The sequence below is a fragment of the Excalfactoria chinensis genome, chromosome 6, assembly GCF_039878825.1.
Source record: "Excalfactoria chinensis isolate bCotChi1 chromosome 6, bCotChi1.hap2, whole genome shotgun sequence".
NCBI classification, from domain to species: Eukaryota; Metazoa; Chordata; class Aves; order Galliformes; family Phasianidae; genus Excalfactoria; species Excalfactoria chinensis.
Genome location: NC_092830.1, coordinates 28,934,199 through 28,955,832, shown reverse-complemented (window position 1 = coordinate 28,955,832; position 21,634 = coordinate 28,934,199). Strand labels below are relative to the sequence as shown.

The 21,634-nt window shown below is 46.5% G+C and overlaps 1 protein-coding gene across 6 annotated transcripts in view; it reads right to left on the bottom strand.

The window, feature by feature from the left end:
• The window catches only part of RBM20 (RNA binding motif protein 20), an 88,670-nt gene extending 83,748 nt beyond the window's left edge, over positions 1-4,922 (bottom strand). For 4 of the 6 annotated variants that reach the window (XM_072340065.1, XM_072340066.1, XM_072340070.1 and 1 more), the window contains exon 1: positions 4,719-4,922. In XM_072340065.1, the coding sequence (XP_072196166.1) occupies positions 4,719-4,900 (182 nt within the window). In that variant the 5' untranslated portion in view covers positions 4,901-4,922. Of the gene's footprint in view, positions 1-4,204; positions 4,348-4,718 lie in introns of those variants that run through there. The other 2 variants (XM_072340068.1, XM_072340069.1) reach the window with 1 other exon arrangement.
• Between the last annotated feature and the right edge of the window lie 16,712 nt (positions 4,923-21,634).

The following is a 21,634-nucleotide window of genomic DNA, read 5'->3' as shown; positions in this document are numbered from 1 at the left end:
AAAGGGGTATTTCAAAGCGGATGAAACTATTTTGCACACAAACCCATTTCTTGCCTACCTAAAGAAATTCCCACAGCCCCTTCCAAAGCATGGATACGCTTTTCAAGATCCAATTCCTCCCATTCTGACAGTCCCCACAAAGAAGATCTGTGCCCACCTCTGCCTTCCTTTCCTCCAGATGGGGTCAGAAAGACTTCAGCACATCCCCATGGCACAATCATACCTCGGTTGGGAGCACACAGGCCGGCATCAACAACAGCTGAACCAAGAGCTCCAAAAGAACACATTTCCCAGTCTCCCCATTGATGGGAACAGCAGGATTAAGTTTCCAACAGAAGAGCAAGATCCAGGTGACTTAATTACAGCACAGAGTTCCACTGCCACATGCTGCATCCCACAAACCACTTACTACTTTTCCTTTTTACCACAGTTGGTCCCGTTGCCTGTTATTTCTGCCCCCACTTAAATATCTAAAACAATTTTGACATCTCTGGGCAACTGTGAGTTTATTGATAGCAGATGATAAAAGCCAGACTGCATACAGATATTGGCACACGTTGACGGCACTTCTAACTTATTTTTTCTGACCCACCTCTTCTTTGTACCTCTGTAGTCCCTCTTCAACCCCTGACTGCATTCATTGAGCTCCTGTCCCAACAGGCTGTTGGGTTAAAATAAAGATAAAAAGGAAAAAAAAAATAAAAGTAAAACCCAAGTTACATAAAAATTATTTTTAAAATTAAGATTAAAAAAAAGAAAAAAACACTTGACACTTTCAGTCATTTTTGTTTAAAATAAAATACCCAATGAATTAATTTATCTTTTATCTTTAGGTAATGCCTTATCTGAGGGATGAGTTATAAGTAAGTAGATGAGTTTTCAGGGCTCTGTCAGGAGGGGAAAGCAACTGAGACTGTGGAGATGTACTTTAAAAGGCAACCGAGTAGGGAAAGGCTGGGTCAGTAACACTGAGGAGAGAAACAGTGCAAGCAGTGTTTCTCCCAGCGTCCCCTTGTTAAGTATCAGCTTTGCCTTTGCCATATATGCCAAACTATTTGCCATGACTAATGTATACAAGGGGAGTACATTCATATTTTATCTCTCCTGAGAGTCCTCGTGTTGAAAAGACACACACACAGAAAAAAAAGATAGAGAGGAGAAAATGAACAACCCTCGATCCTACGCAAAATGGATGTGCTTTAAATAAATAAATAAGTGTTGAAGCAGGTGCTTTGGGGTGTCGCAGCAGATTTAGATTAAAGAAATAGAAGGTAATTTAAAATGGGCTGTTATTTTTTTCCCCCCCAACATGCTTGGCCCCCCCCCCCCCCCCAAAGTGCTGCAGGAAAGGAGAGCTCGAAGCGCTGCCCCCAGACCTGGCACAGGATGATGACGACTCAGGCACAGATGTTGCAAATTCCATCTTCCTTCCAGAGGAGCTCAGAAGCTCTGAGGCAAAACCCCTTGGAAGAAAAACAGTGGCCTCACTTTGCGTCTCCCTCCCCCCCACACAGTGTTTCAGGATGCCTTTACCCCACGTGTAAAACAAATACATCGCGCTGTATCAAAACAGGGAATGTAGAAGTGCTCTGTCACTGCTGGGCACGTATTACCCATGACAAATCATTAGAACTGAAAGCAGGCAGCTAGCTATTAAAACATACAAAGGGATTGCATTTCAGTGCAGTCAGGTCCCCTGTAATTACCGAGTGCGCTCTTTGCATAAGGTCCCTATTGCCACTCCGTGCCCAGCCCTCACTCCCCTCCCAGGTACTTCCAAGCCCATTGCGCCACTGCACGACAATGAATCACACCAATAGCAGCCTCCCCTCTCCCAAACACTCCAAACAATGCCACAACAGGTGATACATTTGCCATACACTGAGGTGTTGCATTTAGTAATGCCACCTCCCAACACTGTGCAAAGTGTTGCTCAGAAGAGCAGGAGCAGGTTATGAACATTCACCAACACCGCTCCTACTGTCATCCCCTCCTTCCCTTCCTTCTGCTCTATTTCTCATACTGGCATATGTTTTTGGCAGTCAGACCCCAAAATGTACAGTCCCAGTTTTTCCATAACAGCTCTGACTGCAGTAAGGCTTTAACTTGTGAAAAACATCAAGTATTTTCCCCATTCAACACCACAACCCTCTCATTAAGGTCTGCCTGCTCCTCACCTCACACCTGTAACAGTTTCTGAGTAGGGGAAGAAGGGCCATCCAGAGAGCTCTGCAAGTTTTAATGGTGCAAAGCAAAAATGTGCCAACTGCTCATTTAAAAAGAATAAGTAACAGGTCGATATTTTCTTCTCCAGTAACAGAAGCACAACTTCATCTGGTGCCGAGACAGTCAGATCACTGCCCTCGGCCTCATGAAGCACCTTATTTCATTGGGCACACTGCGCCTGTCCCAGCAATACATTCACACCAGCACTTTAAGACAAGCCCTAATGCACTCCTTCCTAATAACCATCAAACACACCAAATATCCAGCTCGCACATACAGAATGCCAAACTCGTATCGATAAAGCAAGATGCAATCTGCCTGCCTTTGTAATTAAAAAAAAGGAGATGTATTAAATTTAACGTAAACACAGTGGTGTAAGCAAGGTTATGTCACGGGGTTCAAAAACAGCACGATCGAGTTGCAGGGCCTTAGATGGACACAGCCCACATTCGCCGCCCGGCGCTGCATTGCCATGGCAAAGGGCGCTCAGAGCATGGGAGATCTCATAACTTTCCCTTCAAAGGAGACCTAAAAAGAAGCTCATTTCAAGTTTACCCACCTGGGGTTTGATAGCAGGCCCAGCTGGTAGAAACGGGATGGCTCTGTGTGTAGCGTGTATGTTATAACATTAATCATGAGTCAGTCCTGAGCTCACTACGCAGCCCTGCAAAGCCTTGGAAAGCATAAAGGAGCAAGGGCCAATGTCAGAGCCCACGGTTTGGGCTTTCCAACCGACCACCAGCATGCACAGAGCATTCGCACCAACCCACTGTGCTGCCATTCCCACAGAGCTCCTCCAGCACTACTCAGCCATGTTTTGGTTTCAGTGCAAGCTCTCCAGTCTGTATATGTGATTTTGGTATAAGAATGTGGATATAAACATGCCCAGGAAGGCACAGACAACAAGAATGACTTAACATACAGCTACAGCACCAGAAAGGCAAACAAGAATAAAAGGAAACACAAACATCACGCACCGTATGGGCCACACTCCACAGCAACCTTATAACTCCAGTTTCATAAATGTCTATAAATGATAATGTAACTCCCAACCCAAAACAATACTTTGCAAAGCTAAAGCACATCGGAGTATTTACACGGATGTATGTGCGTGTGCTGAAAACAGGGCCGGGACTGAAAGCATTTCCCCCCCACAGCGCTGCTTTTGTTGTCAAACCGATGGAAGCGATGCCCAAAGCAGCGCTTTTACAGCCGGCTGCGGCCGAAGGGAAGCGCAGGGCCGGCCGAGAGCTCACGGCGGGCACGGGGACACGGGGACAGCCGCAGCGCCGCAAAGCTGCGACCTTACAGCCATAGGGCCCGGCAGCCCGGCGCTCACCCGCGGGTTTGCTGCTTGGTAGGAGACCCTCTTATAGTGCATTCTGACTATTAGGCACAGATATCTCAGTCTGCACAGCTCAAACTCATGCGTCACACGGAACCACGGAGCGCACACCCCGGTCTCTCGTTTACCCACATTAGTGCCACTCGCGTCACCGCACTGCGTGGCAAAAGCGCTTTCCTTTTTCTCTCTCCAGGCAGAGAACGGAACGGCAAAACGCCAGCAGGACCCACCGCTCGCTGCCCCCTCGGTACCGCTCCCCGCACACAGGCCGGGTTTGGGGGCAGCCGCGCAGAGATGCCAGCGCTGCAGGCCCGGCAAGGACACGCTGCCCGCGGCCCCAGCACGGCGCAGGGAACTTCCCCGAGCGGCGCCGAGCCCCAGGAGCCCGGCAGCAGCAGCAGCAGCCTGGGGGAAACGGAGCTCAAACAGAGCCCGGGGAAAAGCGGAGCATAGGGACAAACAGAACTTATCCCAACAGGGGAGCGGTGCCGGCTGTAGGGCGCGGTTGCGCTGCCCGCCCAGGCTGTCGGTGCGGACTCCGGGGGACACCGGCGGCGGGGAGGGAAGCGACCCCCAGCCCTGCACTGCCCGGCGCTGCCCACCCGGCCCGGCGGATCGCGGGGCGGCTCTTACTTGTGGAGGAGCTGGGGCAGGCTGGGCGGCGGCGGCATCCCTCTGCCGGGGCCCCGGCTGGGGGCTCCGCTGCGGGCATCGCTCTCCGGCCGGTCGGAGCCGCGGGGGGCCGGGGCCTGGCTCATGGCAGCGGCGGGGACCATGCGGAGAGGCCGCGGCGGGAGGAGCGGGTCACCGAGCGGGAGGAGGGACGGTGGCCGAGGACCGGCCCTGCAGGCGACCGCGCTCTCCCCGCCGCCCCCCCAACCCACCCCCGCCGGGCTGGCGACGGCGGGACAGGAGCCCTGCGGCTGAGCCCGCCCTGCGGGAGGGTGCCGCTACCGGCCAGGGGCGGCCGGCGCCGCGCGGAGCCGCAGTGGCGCTGGGGGGGCCTCGGGGGCGGCCGCGGCAACGCCCGGGAAATGGACCCCCCTCCACCCGCCCCACCTGGGCGCCGCGCCCGGCCCCCGCCTCCCTCCGTTGGTCGCACCTGCCGGGGGACGAGCGGCCCCGCAGCCGGGCACCGAGATTTTACCTGCGCGTGCTGTGGGCGAGCATTGCGGGCGACCCGCGGAGCGGAGGTTGCGCTGCTCGTAGCAGACTCTGAGCACCTTCCTTCCAAGGCTTCGTGCTTCTTCCATAAGGTGTCTGTGTGTCAGAGAGCGCTGCGTTAAGGACCGAGGGTACGGCCGGGCTGCTTTCAAAATTCACCTTCATGCGCGGAAATGAGCGGCGCTGGAGGAGTTGGAATCTCCCTCCGCACCGGGCAGAGCCGCTTACCTGAGTACAAAATGCCACCACCTGTGACGAGAATACGTGACTCGCGTTTAGCACGCACTCCGTGCGCAGGTGGGGAGCACTGACCAGGTGCGAGGCAGTGGGAATCAGCTGTTCGGTTACTTAATAGTTACACAACACCGAAGGACCCTTTCAAGATGCCTGGCCATCAGCACGGGTTGTCACTTTGCACGCACCGTCACTTTGCAGTTCAGACAAATGCATCCGGAGAGATGCTGCAGTGTCTGCTTAGCGGCACCCAGGGGAGTGCAGGTCAGAGCCCGCAGGCAGCGGTGAGGTGATGCACGGAAACAGTGTTTAGCAAGCAACGCTGTTGTTGCGTGATGTTCAAAGTAAGGTCTCCATTCCCCCGATCGTCCACTAAAAAACGGACTTTATGCAGTGTTCTTCCTTGTCACAGGAGCACAGAGAGCCCTCAGGAGGGGCAGCGACAGCCACCCTCAGCTGCCGGTAATGGCTGAAGGTGAAAGGCAGCGATTCGTAGGGCAGCGGGAGCACAGCCACGGCACCGGTGTACGGCCGTGGATAGGCACAAGGATGGGTTACTTTGCACGCAGTGCTATCACATCCCTTGTAAAAATGAACTGTGTTTGATGTGCACAGTGAAGAGCTCAGCAGGGAGAGCTCAGTGCTGGATTCAGAAAGTTCACAAAGCTTTGCTCTGTTCACTCTTCTTGCAGGCACAATCCTCATTCTTGTGTCAAGCCTGTGCCTCTTGTTCTGACATACTGTGGTGTTTGGCACGCCTGGCCCCTGCCTTACCTGAGCCTCGTCCCAGCCTCACAACGTTGCTGCAGCAGTGCCAGAAGAGAGAGGAGGGACGGTGGCTGGGCAGTAGAACTGAACAAGGGCAGACTGCTGTACAAGGGGTTCATCCCCTCCTGATGTGCAATGTGGTTATTTCTGCCCGTGGAGAAAACCTACCTGCAGGGGCACTCCATGGGCAATCCTTTACGATGCCTTTTGGGGGAGGGGTTTTTTTACACACAGGAGTTTGTACACTAAAACTGATATCCTGACCTAAGTGCTGTTCTGGCTCGCCTTCCCATAAATCAGAAGCAGCTCTCTGGTGCACATGAACTCACAGTCCGAGCATTTATTTGTTAGGAGGGTAGATTAACAAAGGCGTGGGCAGAACCCGAGAAAGAGAAAGGGGCCATAAAGCAGAAAAGTGATGGAGCAGGCACACACAGGATACCGTGTCCCCAAATAGTTCAGCGTCAAATAACAAAAATAGCTATAACTTCATTCCCTTAATGTGCCCATTAGTCCAAGTAAGACCTTTCTTTGGTTCGTGCCTGAACCTGGCTGTTTCACTGCAACCTGCAATTTAATCCTCTGTGAATGTGATATCCTGAACGTAATCATCTGTGAAATTAAAACACAATCAGCTCTCCATTATTAGGGGAAGTGGGGAGCTGAAACATTGAAAGAAGGAAAACCTGGCTAATGGAAGTGCTTCTGGGCCCAAGCTGGCTCTGGAAGAATCCCAGTCCTTTCCAGAAGTGATGTGCTCTGGCAGGAGAGTCCTCTCAGTCAGGCTGGGAGTGCAGGACCGGTGTAGGCACAGCTACGTGCATAGCGTGGCTTATTCACAATGTGGGTAACGAACCCAGAAATAACAGAGAAGAAATCCTGCTTTGGTTATTTGTTTGTTTTGCTGTCACTGAAACAAAAATAGATGTTGAAACTAATGTTAATAAAATGTTTTGAAGTGAGAGTGTTACAAAGGTACTGCAAGCAGCAATAACATCACCATGAAATGACAAACATGATTTCATGAAGAATAAGACATCAGCTCTGAAATAGGATTGAAGCAGCAGAAGTATCCAGTTGCAGGAATAAAAGACTTCATCTAGCAAGAATGGTAACACTGCACTCCTTAACGCACAGTGGAGGCAGGCAGGAAAGCACTCTTTCAGTTCACTTTTAAAACTAATGAAGGAAAGTACCCACAGACTCTGAAGGGGGGGAAGGATAAAAAACAGGCTGATAATTAAACACTAGCAGATCATTAAAACACTAGTTGTTCTTCAAGGACATCAGTCCCTATTTCCAGAGCTGGTTGTTCGTGTCTGCCCGTTCTCTCCACTCACGGTTTGGACAGAGGAGCTGGAGGCTGAAGCACAACTTTCCAGTGCTGAGTACATGCAGGCTGCCTCTCAGGTAAGTAAGTCGCTCTTTGCTTCTATGAGCTTTTACTATCAGCTTCTCCTGAAAAGGATTTCAGCCAGTGCCACTGCTCACTAGCTCCTTCTCAGCTATTTTCTTTTCACTGTAGCTCAGTGCTGTGAGCTGCTGGATAGGCAAACAAGTGAACAAAAGTCATCTGCTATTTGGAAGCACCCAAACAAATTTCCTTATAATCTGAGATGAAAATATCAGGGAGATCTAGTGCTTAAAAATATGGGGCTATGGGGCTGATAGGAGGACAGCATCACCTGTCTAAAGCATTTGCCTAAAGATATCAGGTTAGGAGCAGAATAATCACCCTGTGAACAATCAGAAAATGACCGTGTTGTTCATAATTGACACACTGAGAAAGACAGCCTTGTTCCAGAGCTGCAAAGTGAGAAGAAAGAGGAGACTCACATGCTGGACTGACTGCTGCAGTGGTGGCCACGTGCCTGCAATACACAAGCAGATCGAGGTGCAAAAATGCAGCCTTTGGAGACAAGCTGGGTACAGTCAGCCATGGGTAGCTGAGACTTCCAAATGTGCTGGGGCAGCCAGCTAACCAAATGTAAATGCTGCAACATTTCAGCCCTGCTGCAGTGACGTTCAATAAATAGATGCCGTCCTTTGCATTTGCTTTGAAACACTGTATGCTGCCTCATCACCTCAAGCTGGTGACAGTGTAATCCTCAATTCACATCTTGTAAATTTAGAAAAGATGAGAATGTGCAAGCAATCATACCTAGGATGTTTACACACGCTGTTTGATCCCAAAATACTGGCTTATGTCATTGATGGTTTGTGTCATGCTTTCTTTCTAGCTTCAGAAATGGCAAATGTTTGCCATCTGAACTGCGCTAGCCCGCTACTTAAAGGCAATGAAAAGCAAGCAAAGAAAGGCTGATGGCCATCATAAAAATGAATGTTAAATTACTTCCAAGAGTAAATATGCTTTAAAAAAAAAGAATCCATTCTGTTAGTCTTGGCTTGAGATACCCAAAACCTGCGTATGAATAACCCAAGTCATCTTTCCATGCCTTTACTGTTACATATTCCATCTCTTACCATGACATAACAGCTCTGTTTGCAGTCATCCTCCCTTCTGGTTCCTATCCTTCGCAGCAAAGAGAATTTATAGTCATTGTGTATGTATTTATGAACCCCCACCCATTTTCATGTGTGGGTGTTTGCACCGTGGGTTTGTCCCTCTCATCCTCAAATGTGTAGACAATAACTAACTGCTAGCAGGCCTGTATTATTAGTGGATATAGCCATAACTAATATACGTTAAAAATTACTTCAGTAATTTCATGGTTTTTATTGCATTAGGTTAGAAATAGTTTGAAGCCTTTAAAATGAAATAATTTTCAAGACTTAAAATACCAGTTTTTCATTATGTTGAGTGCAAGCTCAGTTGTTGCATACAGAAGTGGAGACAAAGTCTATCCCTCAGTAGTCACCTTCTTCCATATAGAAAAATAGGGATTTTCACAGGAGCAATGAGTACCATCCAGTAGGTACGGAAGCTCAGCATAATTTGCAAAGCAAAGTAGGGCCTTTTAAAAGGTCATATGAAGACAATTAGTTTCTAAAGGTACACCGAAGTAGTTCCAAGTAGTTCCACATCAGAACTCGGCACATCTCACGTGGCTGTGGCTGCTGTTTGGCCATGCTGACAATATCGGTGCCTGGAATTGGACCTTTACTAACGAAGGAAAATATCTGTCATTGTAAGAGCCCTGAATAAATTGTACTGCAAGTCATTTTGGTATCTGAACCAAACTGCATTATTTTCTGATGAAAACTGTCTCCATCTCCATGGATAAGAAATGTCTGGTGACTGATGGAGTTGTGCTGTGGTGTCCTGAGAGCTGGGCATGCAATGGGCAATGGGAAAAGGTCCGTATCACTGAAGGTAGCAGAGCTAAGAGACTTGACCCTGTTGGGAAAGCTGGTCTGGACTAAGTGACTGACACCCGCTGTCCTGGTATATGGCAGGTATCTATTTCTGGGACTTCTCACTTGCAAAGGATGCTCTACAGAGCTGATTTCTGATAGCCCTGGGAAGGTGCAAGGCCTGGCTGGTGCCAGCCCTGGGGCTGCAGTGCCTCCTGATGGAGCGAGACAGCTCACAGCCTCTCCTCTGCTGACAAATTGTGCAGCTGTGGTGTTACATGTCAGCACTTGTGCTGCAGATCTCCAGAGACAAACCAGGAATGTTCTGCATGCCGAGCAGTGGCCTGTAGCCATTGCATTGAGATGACCTTCTTGAGGGAGCCATGGTGAACAAGATGGGTGGGGAATCCACCTGCAGCCATGTAAAGATAGACATCCTACTGCAACAAGGACAGCTATGCAGAGGAGACCTCAAAAATGCACTAAATTCTTGCAGTGTTTTATGTGTGAATACTACACTGATTTCAAACAGCATTGGTTGAAAGGCAAGGTAGGTGGGACTGTATGTCCCTGAAGCCTAAGGTACTTTCATCCACATTTGCGGTGAGCCTGAAGTTGTTTGATGGTATTTATTGTCATCTGGAACATTTCCAATGGAAAATATGATCTTGCTGACCTGGAATCTAACTCAGCTCCTGCAACCCATGTATTCAGAGTTAAGAGTCAACAGAGAAATTTGCATTGATACTCAGTGCAGCAAAGCAAAGAACTGGTGCTACTTAAAATGAGCTGCTCGCCTCTTGAAATCATCTAAAATTAGCCTTTCATCGAGTACTGATGACTTCTTTCACTGCATTACCACAGCTGTTAACCTGTTGCCAGGTCCTTCCGCTTTAGAAAGGATAAAGGGGCTTTTGAAGTTGTGTTCCTACTGGGAATCTGCAGAATCTCTGTGGGATTATGGAAATATATTTTGTAGGTGATTAGCATAGGGATGGAAAAATCAAAATGCAGTCTTGAGAGACAGACAATTATGGTGGAAAAAAATGGCCATCATGAACTTTAAATGACAAAGTAGTTTCCTAAGACTCCTGGGATGGGTGGGTGAATAATAACACTTGATTTTTGCCTTTTTTGTTCTGCATCTTGTGAGAGAGGATATAGGAAAGAATCAGAGAGGACAACTATTGGGATAAAGGGAAACACGAGGACAAAGAACTCACGGTCACAGATAACAGCTTTACTGTCTCAGAAGATCTTTTCAAAAGAAAACTGGTGCAAGACTGCAGGTGAGGCTACATGAAGATGGAAGAAAAAGTTCTTGGAAAACTTCACTCAGATCTGTCAGTAGTTTGCTGTCAAATTATAAAGGCATATCATTTGTGAATCTGTAAAGGCTAAGTCCTGTTCCTATATCATTCCATTATTTGATGGGCCAGGTGACAGAATAGATGACACATTTGAAATCTGCTTGTGGGATAAAGTGCTGTGGGAAAGGGAAGAAGGTTTCAGACTGAATCCTGGGTCTTTAAACTGTTCCTCTTGTCTCTTCAAATCAGTTCAGCAAGGGCAGGTGCCAAGTCCTACACTTAAAAAGGGAAAATATTGCCTGGAAAAGTACAGAATGGGGAATGACTAGGTAAATAAGAGTTGTTTTGAATAGGATCTGGGGAGCATAACGGAGAATCAAAGCTGAACGTGAGTCAACAATACTGTGCTGTTGCAAAGGAGGCCTTCATCTAACTGAGCTGCACAAATAGGAGTTTCATCTGCTCACAATGTAATCAGCACCAAAGAAAACAAGAGAATAAGGCCTCAGCAAGAGCACTAGATTTAGCCTGGCAGCCGAACCTTAAGTAGTAAGAAAGAGCAATTCATAAGAAAGGACAGGACTAGAAAATAGCCTACAGAAGGAAAACATTACAATCGCTATGTGGCATCTCCTTAAAATCTTCTTTTACTTGACAGTTCTTCTGCCTTATTAGTGCTTCCTGAGTCATCTCAACAACCTCTTGCTTTTTTTCACATACATCTTGGCTGAGCCATCAGTGATTTGGCTGGTGGTGGTCAACTCTCAGGCGAGAAACATCTTGTGCTGCTGGTTTTCATCCCAAAGCTGCTAATACTCTGGAGAGGGTCTCCTGGGTACCTCATGGCAAAGCAGTGGCAATCTGTAGGTAGGGAATCTCAAGTCTTCTCAGTCTCAAGATAGCTAGTGTTCATTCCCAACACTACTGCAATGAAGCACCGTGACAGAAATGCTGCCCCAAATGTGGGATTCAACAAGGGCAGGCAAGGACAGCAAAAGGCCCCAGAGCAAATAGGAAGAGAGACCTCCTTTCTTTGTTTGAGGCACTCGGGGCCAGATTGGGTGAGGTGAGGCCCTTGGCAACCTGATCTGGTGGGTGACAACCAGCCTACGGCAAGGTTGGAACTGGGTGGCCTTTAAGGTCCCTTCCACCCCAACCATTCTGTGTTTCTGCGATGCTGTGATTCTATTCTTGGGGGGGCATCCATGGGAAGGTATGGCTGCATGACAGCTCATAGTAAATGATACTGTAAATTGCTTAACAGTAACACATTGTTCCACTGCGGTATCTGCTTCATTATTCCAGCTGGTGGTGAGTTTGTGCTCCGAAACACGAGGATTGGTGGCCCTTGACATTTCATCCAAGCTAGTCTGACCACAGATGCTGTTCTACGTGCCCCATCCTCATTTTCAAATTATTTTTAAATTGTCTTGACATCATCCTACAACTGTAAGAGCCACGAGTTAAATGTAAGTTATTGTTTGGTTTGTATTAGCAGCTCATAACCCACTCCTGAAAAGAGCCCTGCAGCGTGAGGCTGTGTACATAGCCTTTCATGCTTCCTTCCCTTGGAGCCATCTCCTTACAATATCTGGCCCTTGTTCTGGATATTGCCCTGAGTGACTTCCCCTGAACCATTCAAGACATTTGCAGCAAATCTGAGTATAGAAAGCAGCTCTCCCAAGGGCTCATCCAAAGCTTATTTAAGTCAACAGAAGTCTTTCCAATTGATTTCAATTAACTTTGGAGCAGGTTCCGAGTCTCAGGGCGCTGCCTTTGCTGTGACAGCATGCTTTTTATACCACTCATTTTATACACCTATCAGATTTCTTCCAACAATTCTTTCCAAATTAAATTGCCTTAGGGTGTAAGGGAACATTTCAGAGAGATGATGGACTGTAAGCTATCACATACTCATTGAAAATCAATGCGGCTTGGATACCTCACAGAAATCTGTGACATTTGGAATTTTCCCGTTAATCAATCCAGCCCTTTCTGTGCAGCCCTTCCCCATTTTCTCTCTGCTCTGTGGATCACTTTGTCAGTAATGCAGATTGGGAAGATGAGAGGAGACCCTGGCACAGCTGGACGTGAAGCATCTCCAAGAGGCTGGCGCATGAGAAATATATCTCAAAGGGTGCAATCCAAAAAAGGATGTATTAAAAATGGATGAAATCGAGTATTAGTTTAGTTGAGATCTCCTCTTATTTTATCCTCTGATTTCAGTAGTACATAAAAAAACCTGGAGTGCTGCCATGACAAACTAGGCCTATCGTCTTCAAGCGCCTTTAATATGGGTCAAAACATTTAATCAACATGTATTAATTCGTTTTAGTGTTCTCTGGGGAGTCCCAGGGTGACTTTAGCACAGAGCTCCTTCGAGCTGCTTTAACAAAGAAGAAAAAGTGGAAGGACATCCACTGTGATTTATTTTCTCTGGATGATCAGTGGGGAAATTGGATACGCATGACACACATTCATTTAGTCCTCACTTCCCTTTGATGATTAGGGCTGAATTTTCATTCTGGTGTATGGGGATTTGTGTGTGTCACTCCAAACAACAAGTGTCATACATCTATGTCCAAATGTAACTTTCCAAGAGCGAAATTCAGAGATACAAATCTCTGGTGTAAGTAGCAAAAATAAAACAGTACAGTGGCAAAAAATATATATATATATTTATGGTATGAAATTGAATCCTCATAGAGAGAGGTTCGATTGAGTTTGCAATTAAGATGCTTGCCCCAGATTTTATATGAAGTATATATATATATTGGAAAGATGTGCAGGCAACAACTTAATTAAGTCAATAACAATTGAGTGCCCCTTTCAAAACATCTGTTACTTGGTCCTTTGCACACAATTATGGATAACCTCCATAAGGAGGTGTGACCAGTTCTTTCACTGTGCCAGCATTGCAGCCTCGGCAAAGAAAGGCTGAAGGAAGATAGCTGTATCTCAAACAAATCCCAGTGAACTGCTCGGTCTGTGTAGCCAAGTTGTGGAGTTCCATTTATTTTTAATGGCCATTTGTTTATTAATGTAACCTCTTTACAAACCACGAGAATCAGACAGAAATGCAAGCAACTGTTTTTCAGAAAAAGCCCCTTTCTTACTACAGGATGACCTGACTTTCACTAGGAGAAAGGCATTCTGCAAGTAAAGGCTGATGGAAGGATGAAATAAAGCTCTATAATGGATTATGAAGCTTTGTAATTGCTGCTGGCAACCCCAGCAGTGATTTGAAAGGCTCTACTATGGCGTAATATTTTCCAGTTTTCATGCATCCCAATGTTAAATGATACAAGTAATAAAGCTCTCCCTTCCCTTCCCCTGTAAGACTATTCCATACATCACATTGTGAACATGTTTTATTTTTGGACTGTGATGAACATCTCACAGGACCGGGCCAGTGGCGAGGCCTGGAGCACGTGGTAGTGATGGCATCACATGGAGCCAGGAACAACTGCCTTCCACCACACAGCACTGAGTGTGCTACGGAAATGAGCAGAGAATTAAAAACAAAGCAGTGCCATCGGAGCGCTGCGTAAAATCCAGTGTAACCTCGGCTAAATAATCTTACCCAAAGGCTAAACAGCTCATGGGTCTGCTTTGAAAATAATCATCTGCCACCCCCCTGCACAGGTCTCAGCAGCAGGGTGGGGATTCAGCCCCAAGGACTTAGATAGGAGGGCTCACATCTACACACAAGCACTGAGAGAATGGGAAAGGCTGACCTTGAATGCACTGTGCTGTACCGAGCAAAGGCAAGGTGGAAGCAGTGAGCATCTGAGGCTCTGCTTCCAGGAGGCAGCAGCTCCACAGCTGCTTCTGCTTCATTGGCAGAGAACTGTCCTTGATTCAGCCCAGGAAAGGGTACCAGTACGCTCAGCATCTGAAACACCCCAGTCATCTGGGTATGTGCATTTTACATGTAAATCTGGGGAGAGATTAAAAGAAATTGGGATGTAAGTAATTTTTATTCAAGGTTTATGTCTGTCCACTTAAGAAAATAAGCTACTAAGCTGGAACAACACTATGGCTCGGGTTCAGCTTTGAACAGAGTGCTTGATGAAAGAGAGAGAAGAACAATGGTTTTAATAGGCATTGCCACGCAGAAGGAGTGATACAGAAAACAGTCTCTGCTGTTATGCCTCAGCAGAGAGCTCAGATTTCCTCATTTCAGGCATTGGTGTCCCAAAACCTTTGCAGTGGAATCTCCAGAGAACCTCTGTGCCAGCAGCACTGCAATGCACCGAGAAAACATAAGTCCGATAATCCTCACGCTAAATTTCCATGCTGGAGCATTTAATAGTGTAATTTCCAGTACACATGGGTAAAGCCCTGCTGGAAGGATAATAGAAAACAAAACCATTCCCACTGGACAGGCTGCTCCTGCTCTGGTTCCACATAATAGATTGCATAATAAGTTTGGGGAAGTTGTTTCTTTTCAGCACCTTCACTGAACATTTCAGAAGAATCTGAGTGGAAACCTTATTACCAACAACATCCTGTGCACAAAGGCAAGAGATGGGCAGGCCCACAAACCCACGACAAACACAGCCTGACTCTTAAAACTATGTCGGATCATCTGTGACAGCATTTGTCCTGAGGACGGTTTCTGGTGTTGTTACAAGGATGTTGACCTTGGTGGAAAGCCTGAAACATCCATGTTCCAAATCCGTGAGTCAGCTCAGATATACATCAGCAAGGATCCCACCAGTGAATGTGATTTATGGACCATGGATATTGTTGATGTCTTACTATGGAGAGCTGTTAACCCCCATAAGTTTCATCTGGCTGAAAAATACTTTCAGATAGAGCTGATCTTTTAGGTCTTGGAGTATATAAGAAAATTTGGAAACAATTTAGTCTGAAAGTCAGACTAATTATCAATAAGTCCTACACAACTTTCTCTTAGATTTTGTACTGTCTTTCCCAGCAAAGTCTGCAACTAGGGGGGTAGGACAGCACATTTTGTATGGATTATGGTACTAGTGGGGGTGAAAGCACTTGGCCTCCAGCCGTGTATCCCATTGCATGCCCAAGGCCTCTGATAATCCTTTAGAAATACACTGCCTCTTGAGTCCTGCTGCTTCATTAGGGACATAGTTTCTCTGTCTGCTTTCCAGAAGTCTTTCACATCATTCAATAGCTGCAATCAGGTGGCAGAGGACTGATAAACCAACCTTATCAGCAAACCTCAAAGGCTGCTTGATGGCAGATTTCTTATATTTGAGAGCACTTGCTTTCAAGGAGTCCCTTCCCCAATATCTACAACTAAAATGTATGTGTTATTGTTAAAACATTTCCATACCTTTTTTTTCCCCCCACCCCCCCATAGATAAGTAACTGCAAGATGTTGATCAAACTTGCAAAAGATACGGAATTGATGTCATGAATAGAAATTGTTATTGAAGTCCTCACACCCCTTTGGGACATAAACTGGAGAACGACAGCAAAGAATCCTGCAGAGTTTAACTCAGAACTGCCTGCTTATAAGATACACTGCAGTTCCTTATGAAAGCCAATCGCTGCTCTTCATACGTCGGTCTGACTGAAAGATGAGACGAGCTGAGGGATCAGAGTGAATCCAGCGCTACGAAGGGCTTTGGGAAGAAGTATGTTGTAGTGATCTCTGACCCAACTCGCACTTACGTGTCATTTCTGAATGGGCACTTGAAAAACTCTTTGCCAATTCTGCTCTCAGGAGAGAGCTGTAATTTCCCTAAATCCCCACACTGAAAGGGAAAAAAATATGTATTTATTTCAAAGACCCTTGAGAAGCAAGAAAAATAAGTGTGGGTTTGTTATTTGTGTTAATATCTCATCTGAATGGTTTAAAGGAAGCTAATTTATGATAGTTTGAGAGTTCAATTAATTTATCGTGTCAGTGCAGGTACTACTCCAACAAAACCAGCTCCAGCACATTTTGAGCCCCAACACACGTAGTGCAGGCAGTGGAATTAACTGACTGCATATCCCAGAGAGTTCCACTTCACAGTTCATGGTTTCAGCTCTTGTACCCTTATCCAGACACAATGCCACTCTTTTTGGCAGCAAAGTGACCTGAAAGCAGCTGTTGGCATTATAGCCACCTGTGATGAGTTCCAATACATTTCTAATTAAATAAGCCCCTTTCCAGTGATTCTTTGATGTCTTCTAATTTTCTGCCATTTGGTGAAGTCGAAGAGACAGAAGTCTCAAAGTAATCTGAATTTTATGGTTCCCAACTTCTGTTCCCTACAAGGAGCAAACCGATTTCTGTTTCAGTCTTTGAGGGATTATTAAGACAGAGGAACCATTATAACAACAATGAAGGGACTGTTTGATTTTCATACAACCCGTAAGCCTGTCCCTGCTGTTGAAACTGAGATCTCTTGTGCTGTGGTATAGACTGAGAACTGAACAAAAGCTGCAGAATCTCAAAGACTCATTAACACTTCAAGAACAAGAAGAAAAAAGAAGGAAGAACTGGGAAAACATTTACACATACATTTCTATTAGCCCCTGCCACCCATACCCCAGTGCCTTTCTCTCACAGTGAGTTTATGTGCAGACCACTCACTTCCTCTAACTGAAGTCTACTCCTTAATGAAGACCACTCAGTAAAGTCATACAAAGAGACAGTTGAGGGTTTCTTGAGTTAAATCCCAGCAGGAGGGACTGAAGCTGTGTTTGTTCTACATTAATGTGGAGGACCAAGGCTCCCCAGCAGCACGTCTAACATTTCTTATACTGTGGCCCTTCAGGTGTCCACCAATGGCACTTTGGGACAGGAGCGAGGCACATACCCAGCAGTTACCTTCTTCCAGACATCCTAAGGCCGCTCAGTTGTCAGATGTGTTTTATCTGCTTTATCTGAGTGAGAACATCACCTTCCTCCTCACTGCTGGTCAGCTCCATGAAATCTCATCCCATCATTCCATCCAGCCGCTCAGTGTCATCTCTTCCAAAGATGTTAATGCAAGTCGCATCATATTCTGTACCACCTATCAGCCCTCCGTGATGGAGCCATTTCCCTGTGTGAGAACTCTAGATTTCAACGAAACAGAATTTCCTGGTCTTCCTGTGTGCACACAGCAGCTTTGCAGTACGGATTGCATGTACTTATAAAGGCCAAAATGAAGGCAGTAAACAAAAGGAACCCGCAGCCTTCTATTTAAAAGCAAACACAACGCTACCATTTCCACACTCCTGTATTTTTGATGAAGTTGACTCATCATTTTGCAACGTGACTGGCACAACTGCTAGACGCCCCTCGCAGCGTAGCAGCACGAGCACACATACATCCCCATGGTGGCTGCCAGCCGCAGTCAGTCAGTTTTACGTTCATGCTAAAGATGTAGATGTTTACAAAGAGCTTCCCAAGGATTCCATGCGTGCCCGCAGAGACCTTTACCACAGCAGGCTGCTACATAAAGTCCTTTGTTATCTACACACTTAATCCAAAGCCCAATAAACTCAGTAATTCAGAGCTGGAATTCCCATGAATCTCAGAAGACTTCGGATCAAGTTACTAATGCTACCTTTGTTTATAGGGGTTTATAGGGGTTCATATCTGTTTGCCTGCTGCTACTTACACCACAGTCGTATGTTTTTATTTCAGGCGAGGGGCAAAATGGAATGAGCTAAGACAAATTCACTTGACTTTCTATTTCTGTTTCATCAAAGCTTCCATCTGTCTCGGTGATGTCTAAATGTGTCTGCACTGAACATTTCCAGACCTGCGTTCAAGTCATCTGATTCCAAGTGTCTTCCTTCAGCCCCTTTTGGTGCGGATCAGCCAGCATCCCATTTATGTTTTGAAAAACTACCCCAACCCCTTCACTTTAGGCCAAAAGAAAGTACTCTTTGAACACCAGCTCCACATGCAAAGGAAGTTCTTATTATTACTATAAATGGATTCCTTCTCTTCATGTGGCACCTCAGACCTGCATGCTGGAGATTTACCCCAGGAAATGCAGGCAGAGCCATTGCGACTCAGCAGTGAAGGTTGCAGATCTGCTCTCCAGACCTTGACCTCAGCTGACTGCACAAATTGCCAGCAGACCAGAGAAGTGGAGAGTGAGGGGGGGGGGGAAGGGTCAGCAGACATTGGAGACAGATGGCCCAATTCATCATCCACCAGAAATAAATTAAAAAATAAAAATAAAAAGCTGCTCCAAGCGTTATACACGCAGCGGTGATTGTAAATTCCACAACTGTGGAGAGCTGCCAAGCCATTATACACATACCAACACTGCAGTCTCTGTGCATAGCTCCAGAAAGGTGAAGTCAGGAGAAGCTGCAAAGCATAAAGTGTGTTTAGCTCTCAGGAAATTGGTTTGTAAAATGATTATCCAAGCCCTGGTGGAACGAAAAGCATGTAGAAGTTAGGAACTGATGGGATGCTACGGCTTATACATCTATGATGCATTTGTGCAATGCATAATTTAGTTATCCGTGGATGTGACCGTTGTTATTATAGTTATTTATCTTCTAACACCAGTTTTGGTTTGGTTTCCCTCTGACAGTTTCCCAGTTTGAGCCGTCAGGCTGTGTCCCGCTAAATACAGCACTCTGCTCAGAAGGCAGAGTGCCTCAGGAGCCAGCAAAGCTCTGTGACGCCGCTGGAAAGAAGGAAGGGTGTGCAGAGCAGCAGGGGCTTTCCCCGAATCACCTTGCTTGGTTTCTCTGCAATGAGAAAGGAGGATCTACCTTGGGTTCTTGTAAATTCACAGAGAGCAAAGAGAGAGTTGCATTGGTAGCGCTGTCGGTAGCACCACTGAATGCTCCAGGTGGTTTTCCAAGCACAACTTCCCCAAGGATGGAGACAACAGCAGCCATCAAATTGCTGAATGTCACAAAGCAAGCGCTGGGAAATCTTGGTTGCAGCCTTTGCGCAGCCCTTCATCGCTCTTTCCACACAGGCCATCATCTATGCACAGCACAACAAAGAGTTATTAATACAACCTCCACAATCAGCCAGTGTGTATCAGCCCACACGCGGAGCTCAGAGCTCCATTCAGGGATTCCTCAGGAGCACGTGGTACAGAAAAAGTGCAAATTCCTGCATCGCTGGTCTGAAACTGCCATCCACTGAGCAGCCTTCTGCTTGCTTTGTTGTCAGATGACCTTGAGAGGATCAGATAGAAGGAACATATTCTGTGTAAGAAGATGCACTATCAAACACAGCTGACAACCAAGGTGTCCTTATCTGTCAGTCCCAGAAGGATCCTGGGTTGCCCTGCTAGGAACTGGTGGAACATCAGGAGCAGCAGCACAACACACCCTGCTGCTGCCCCAGAGCCCACGGACTCCCACAGAGCAGCCACTCCTCTTGAACTCCTCTGTTGCTGAGATAGAGGAGCACCCTGGAAATCCTGGGAACCTCCTCTCCAGCTCTGTCACACCAGCTGTTCCCATCCATGCTTTGCCCCGTCTCACTGCACATTCCAGCAATGAGCCCAAGCTGCCTCACTCAGCAGCTCAGAAATGGGAGGAATTTGACAAGGAGGCAGAAGCGCACTGCGCTGGGCACTACTGACCTGCCCCCAGTCCAACAGAAACGTTTCTCTCGCTGCTTGAAGAACAGCCCTGCATCCAGAGAGTGTCCCAGCTCCTGAGGGAGGGGGAGTAACAAAACAGAAAGCAAGCATTCTCCCTTTTCCTTCACTTATACTCCAGCTACACACTATGCCACTACTTCATGAAAACAAAGACCTCTTCCATCCAGTTTGTATTTACATGGGACACTGAGGACACATTTACACAATCTGCCTCGAGCAGCTGATCTGAGCGTGATTCTCTTACATTTCTTAGGCAGTAGACAGAGATAGCTGGGTACCTGCCCCAAAGGGAACTGCTAAGAGCCATCAGTGGCTGGGCTGACTCACACTGTCATTTTACTTCCCAGTCTCTTTAGCGAAGTCTTAAAGCACTTCATGCATTTTTAACTGGTCATTTATCCCAGCTTTCTCCTATTTTCTCCCCTCACAGAACTATATTTTGTGTTTCTCTACTTGCTCAGGGTCCTCGTGACCAACAGAATCATCTCTGGAATTCAGAGAACCTCGGAACGAAAGCTTTGATTCTGCCCTCCATTTTAGTAATAGGGCAAATACCATCTGCGTTATTTAGTCCGGTTTGACTCCACCTGCTGCCCAAAGCTACAGACTGCACCCAAACCTACCACTGAAGTCACTGCCTTTAGCTATGGCTGCGTCACATCCTCATCACCTTCATTCAGCAAGCAGAAAAGTATCATCAGGGGGAAACAGCGAAGAACTGTTTTTTGCGTCGCTCCTGACATTAACTATGGACAAAACCCAGGCTGGGAAATCTCAAATCCTCCTCTGGGTTGTGTGCTCACAACTTACCAGACAGCTCTTCCTCCGTTACACAAGGACTTACCTTAAAACACCCAAGTGAGGCTGTTTTTCATGCAGCTCTCTGAAATTTGAGCAGCTACTTAAAAAATTGCCACCATTCCCAAACCTTCCCTGAAAGGATTCTGGAAGTCTTGATGAACATGCAGGCAGCAGTTCCAAACCTTGGTCTCCAACATGGAAGCATTCAGCCACTGTCCCAATTTCTTATCTAGCTTTGCCCTTCAGGCATCAACACAGTACCTTCTCTTTCTTTTCTTTAGCTTGCTAGTTACCCATGCTCCTACTCTGCTCAATAACTGTCTTTGACACTGAGCAGTGTAGAGATTCTGCTTTACTAATCCATTTCCCATTTAATGAGATTTTAATTTGATAAAAGCGATGATCAGATTGATTTGGGCTGACGTTTTTAAAACAGGCAATGAATGTATAATTGCTGTGCTTATCAACTGCCTGTCTCCCCAAATTCAAACTAACTGCCAAGCTGCTGTGTTGGCACCATCAAGCCTAATGACAGAACAGCCTGCCACCACCCCAGGCACATTCTGTATCTGATGGTCACAGGTTACAGGCACTTAAAGTGCAGATAAACGCAATGAACAAAACTGCATGAAGCGTGTTTCTGGATTTTGAGTGGACTTACTTTACCTGTGAGTAATTTTAGGAATGCTTTGCTCTATAACCAATCTGAATGCATAGTATGACTTCAATTTCTTCAAGGTTACCACATACAAGTCTATTTACTGGTTAAAGATTTTGAGGGAGACCGGAAACGAGTTACTTGGGATGCAAGATTTGTTTCAAGTTTTGCACCCTACCCCTTTTTCAGAGAGAGGTATCTACTGTACAGCTACTAACTCCAGAGCAAAGCTGCCCACAGTTCCCACGTCAGGTACGGCATA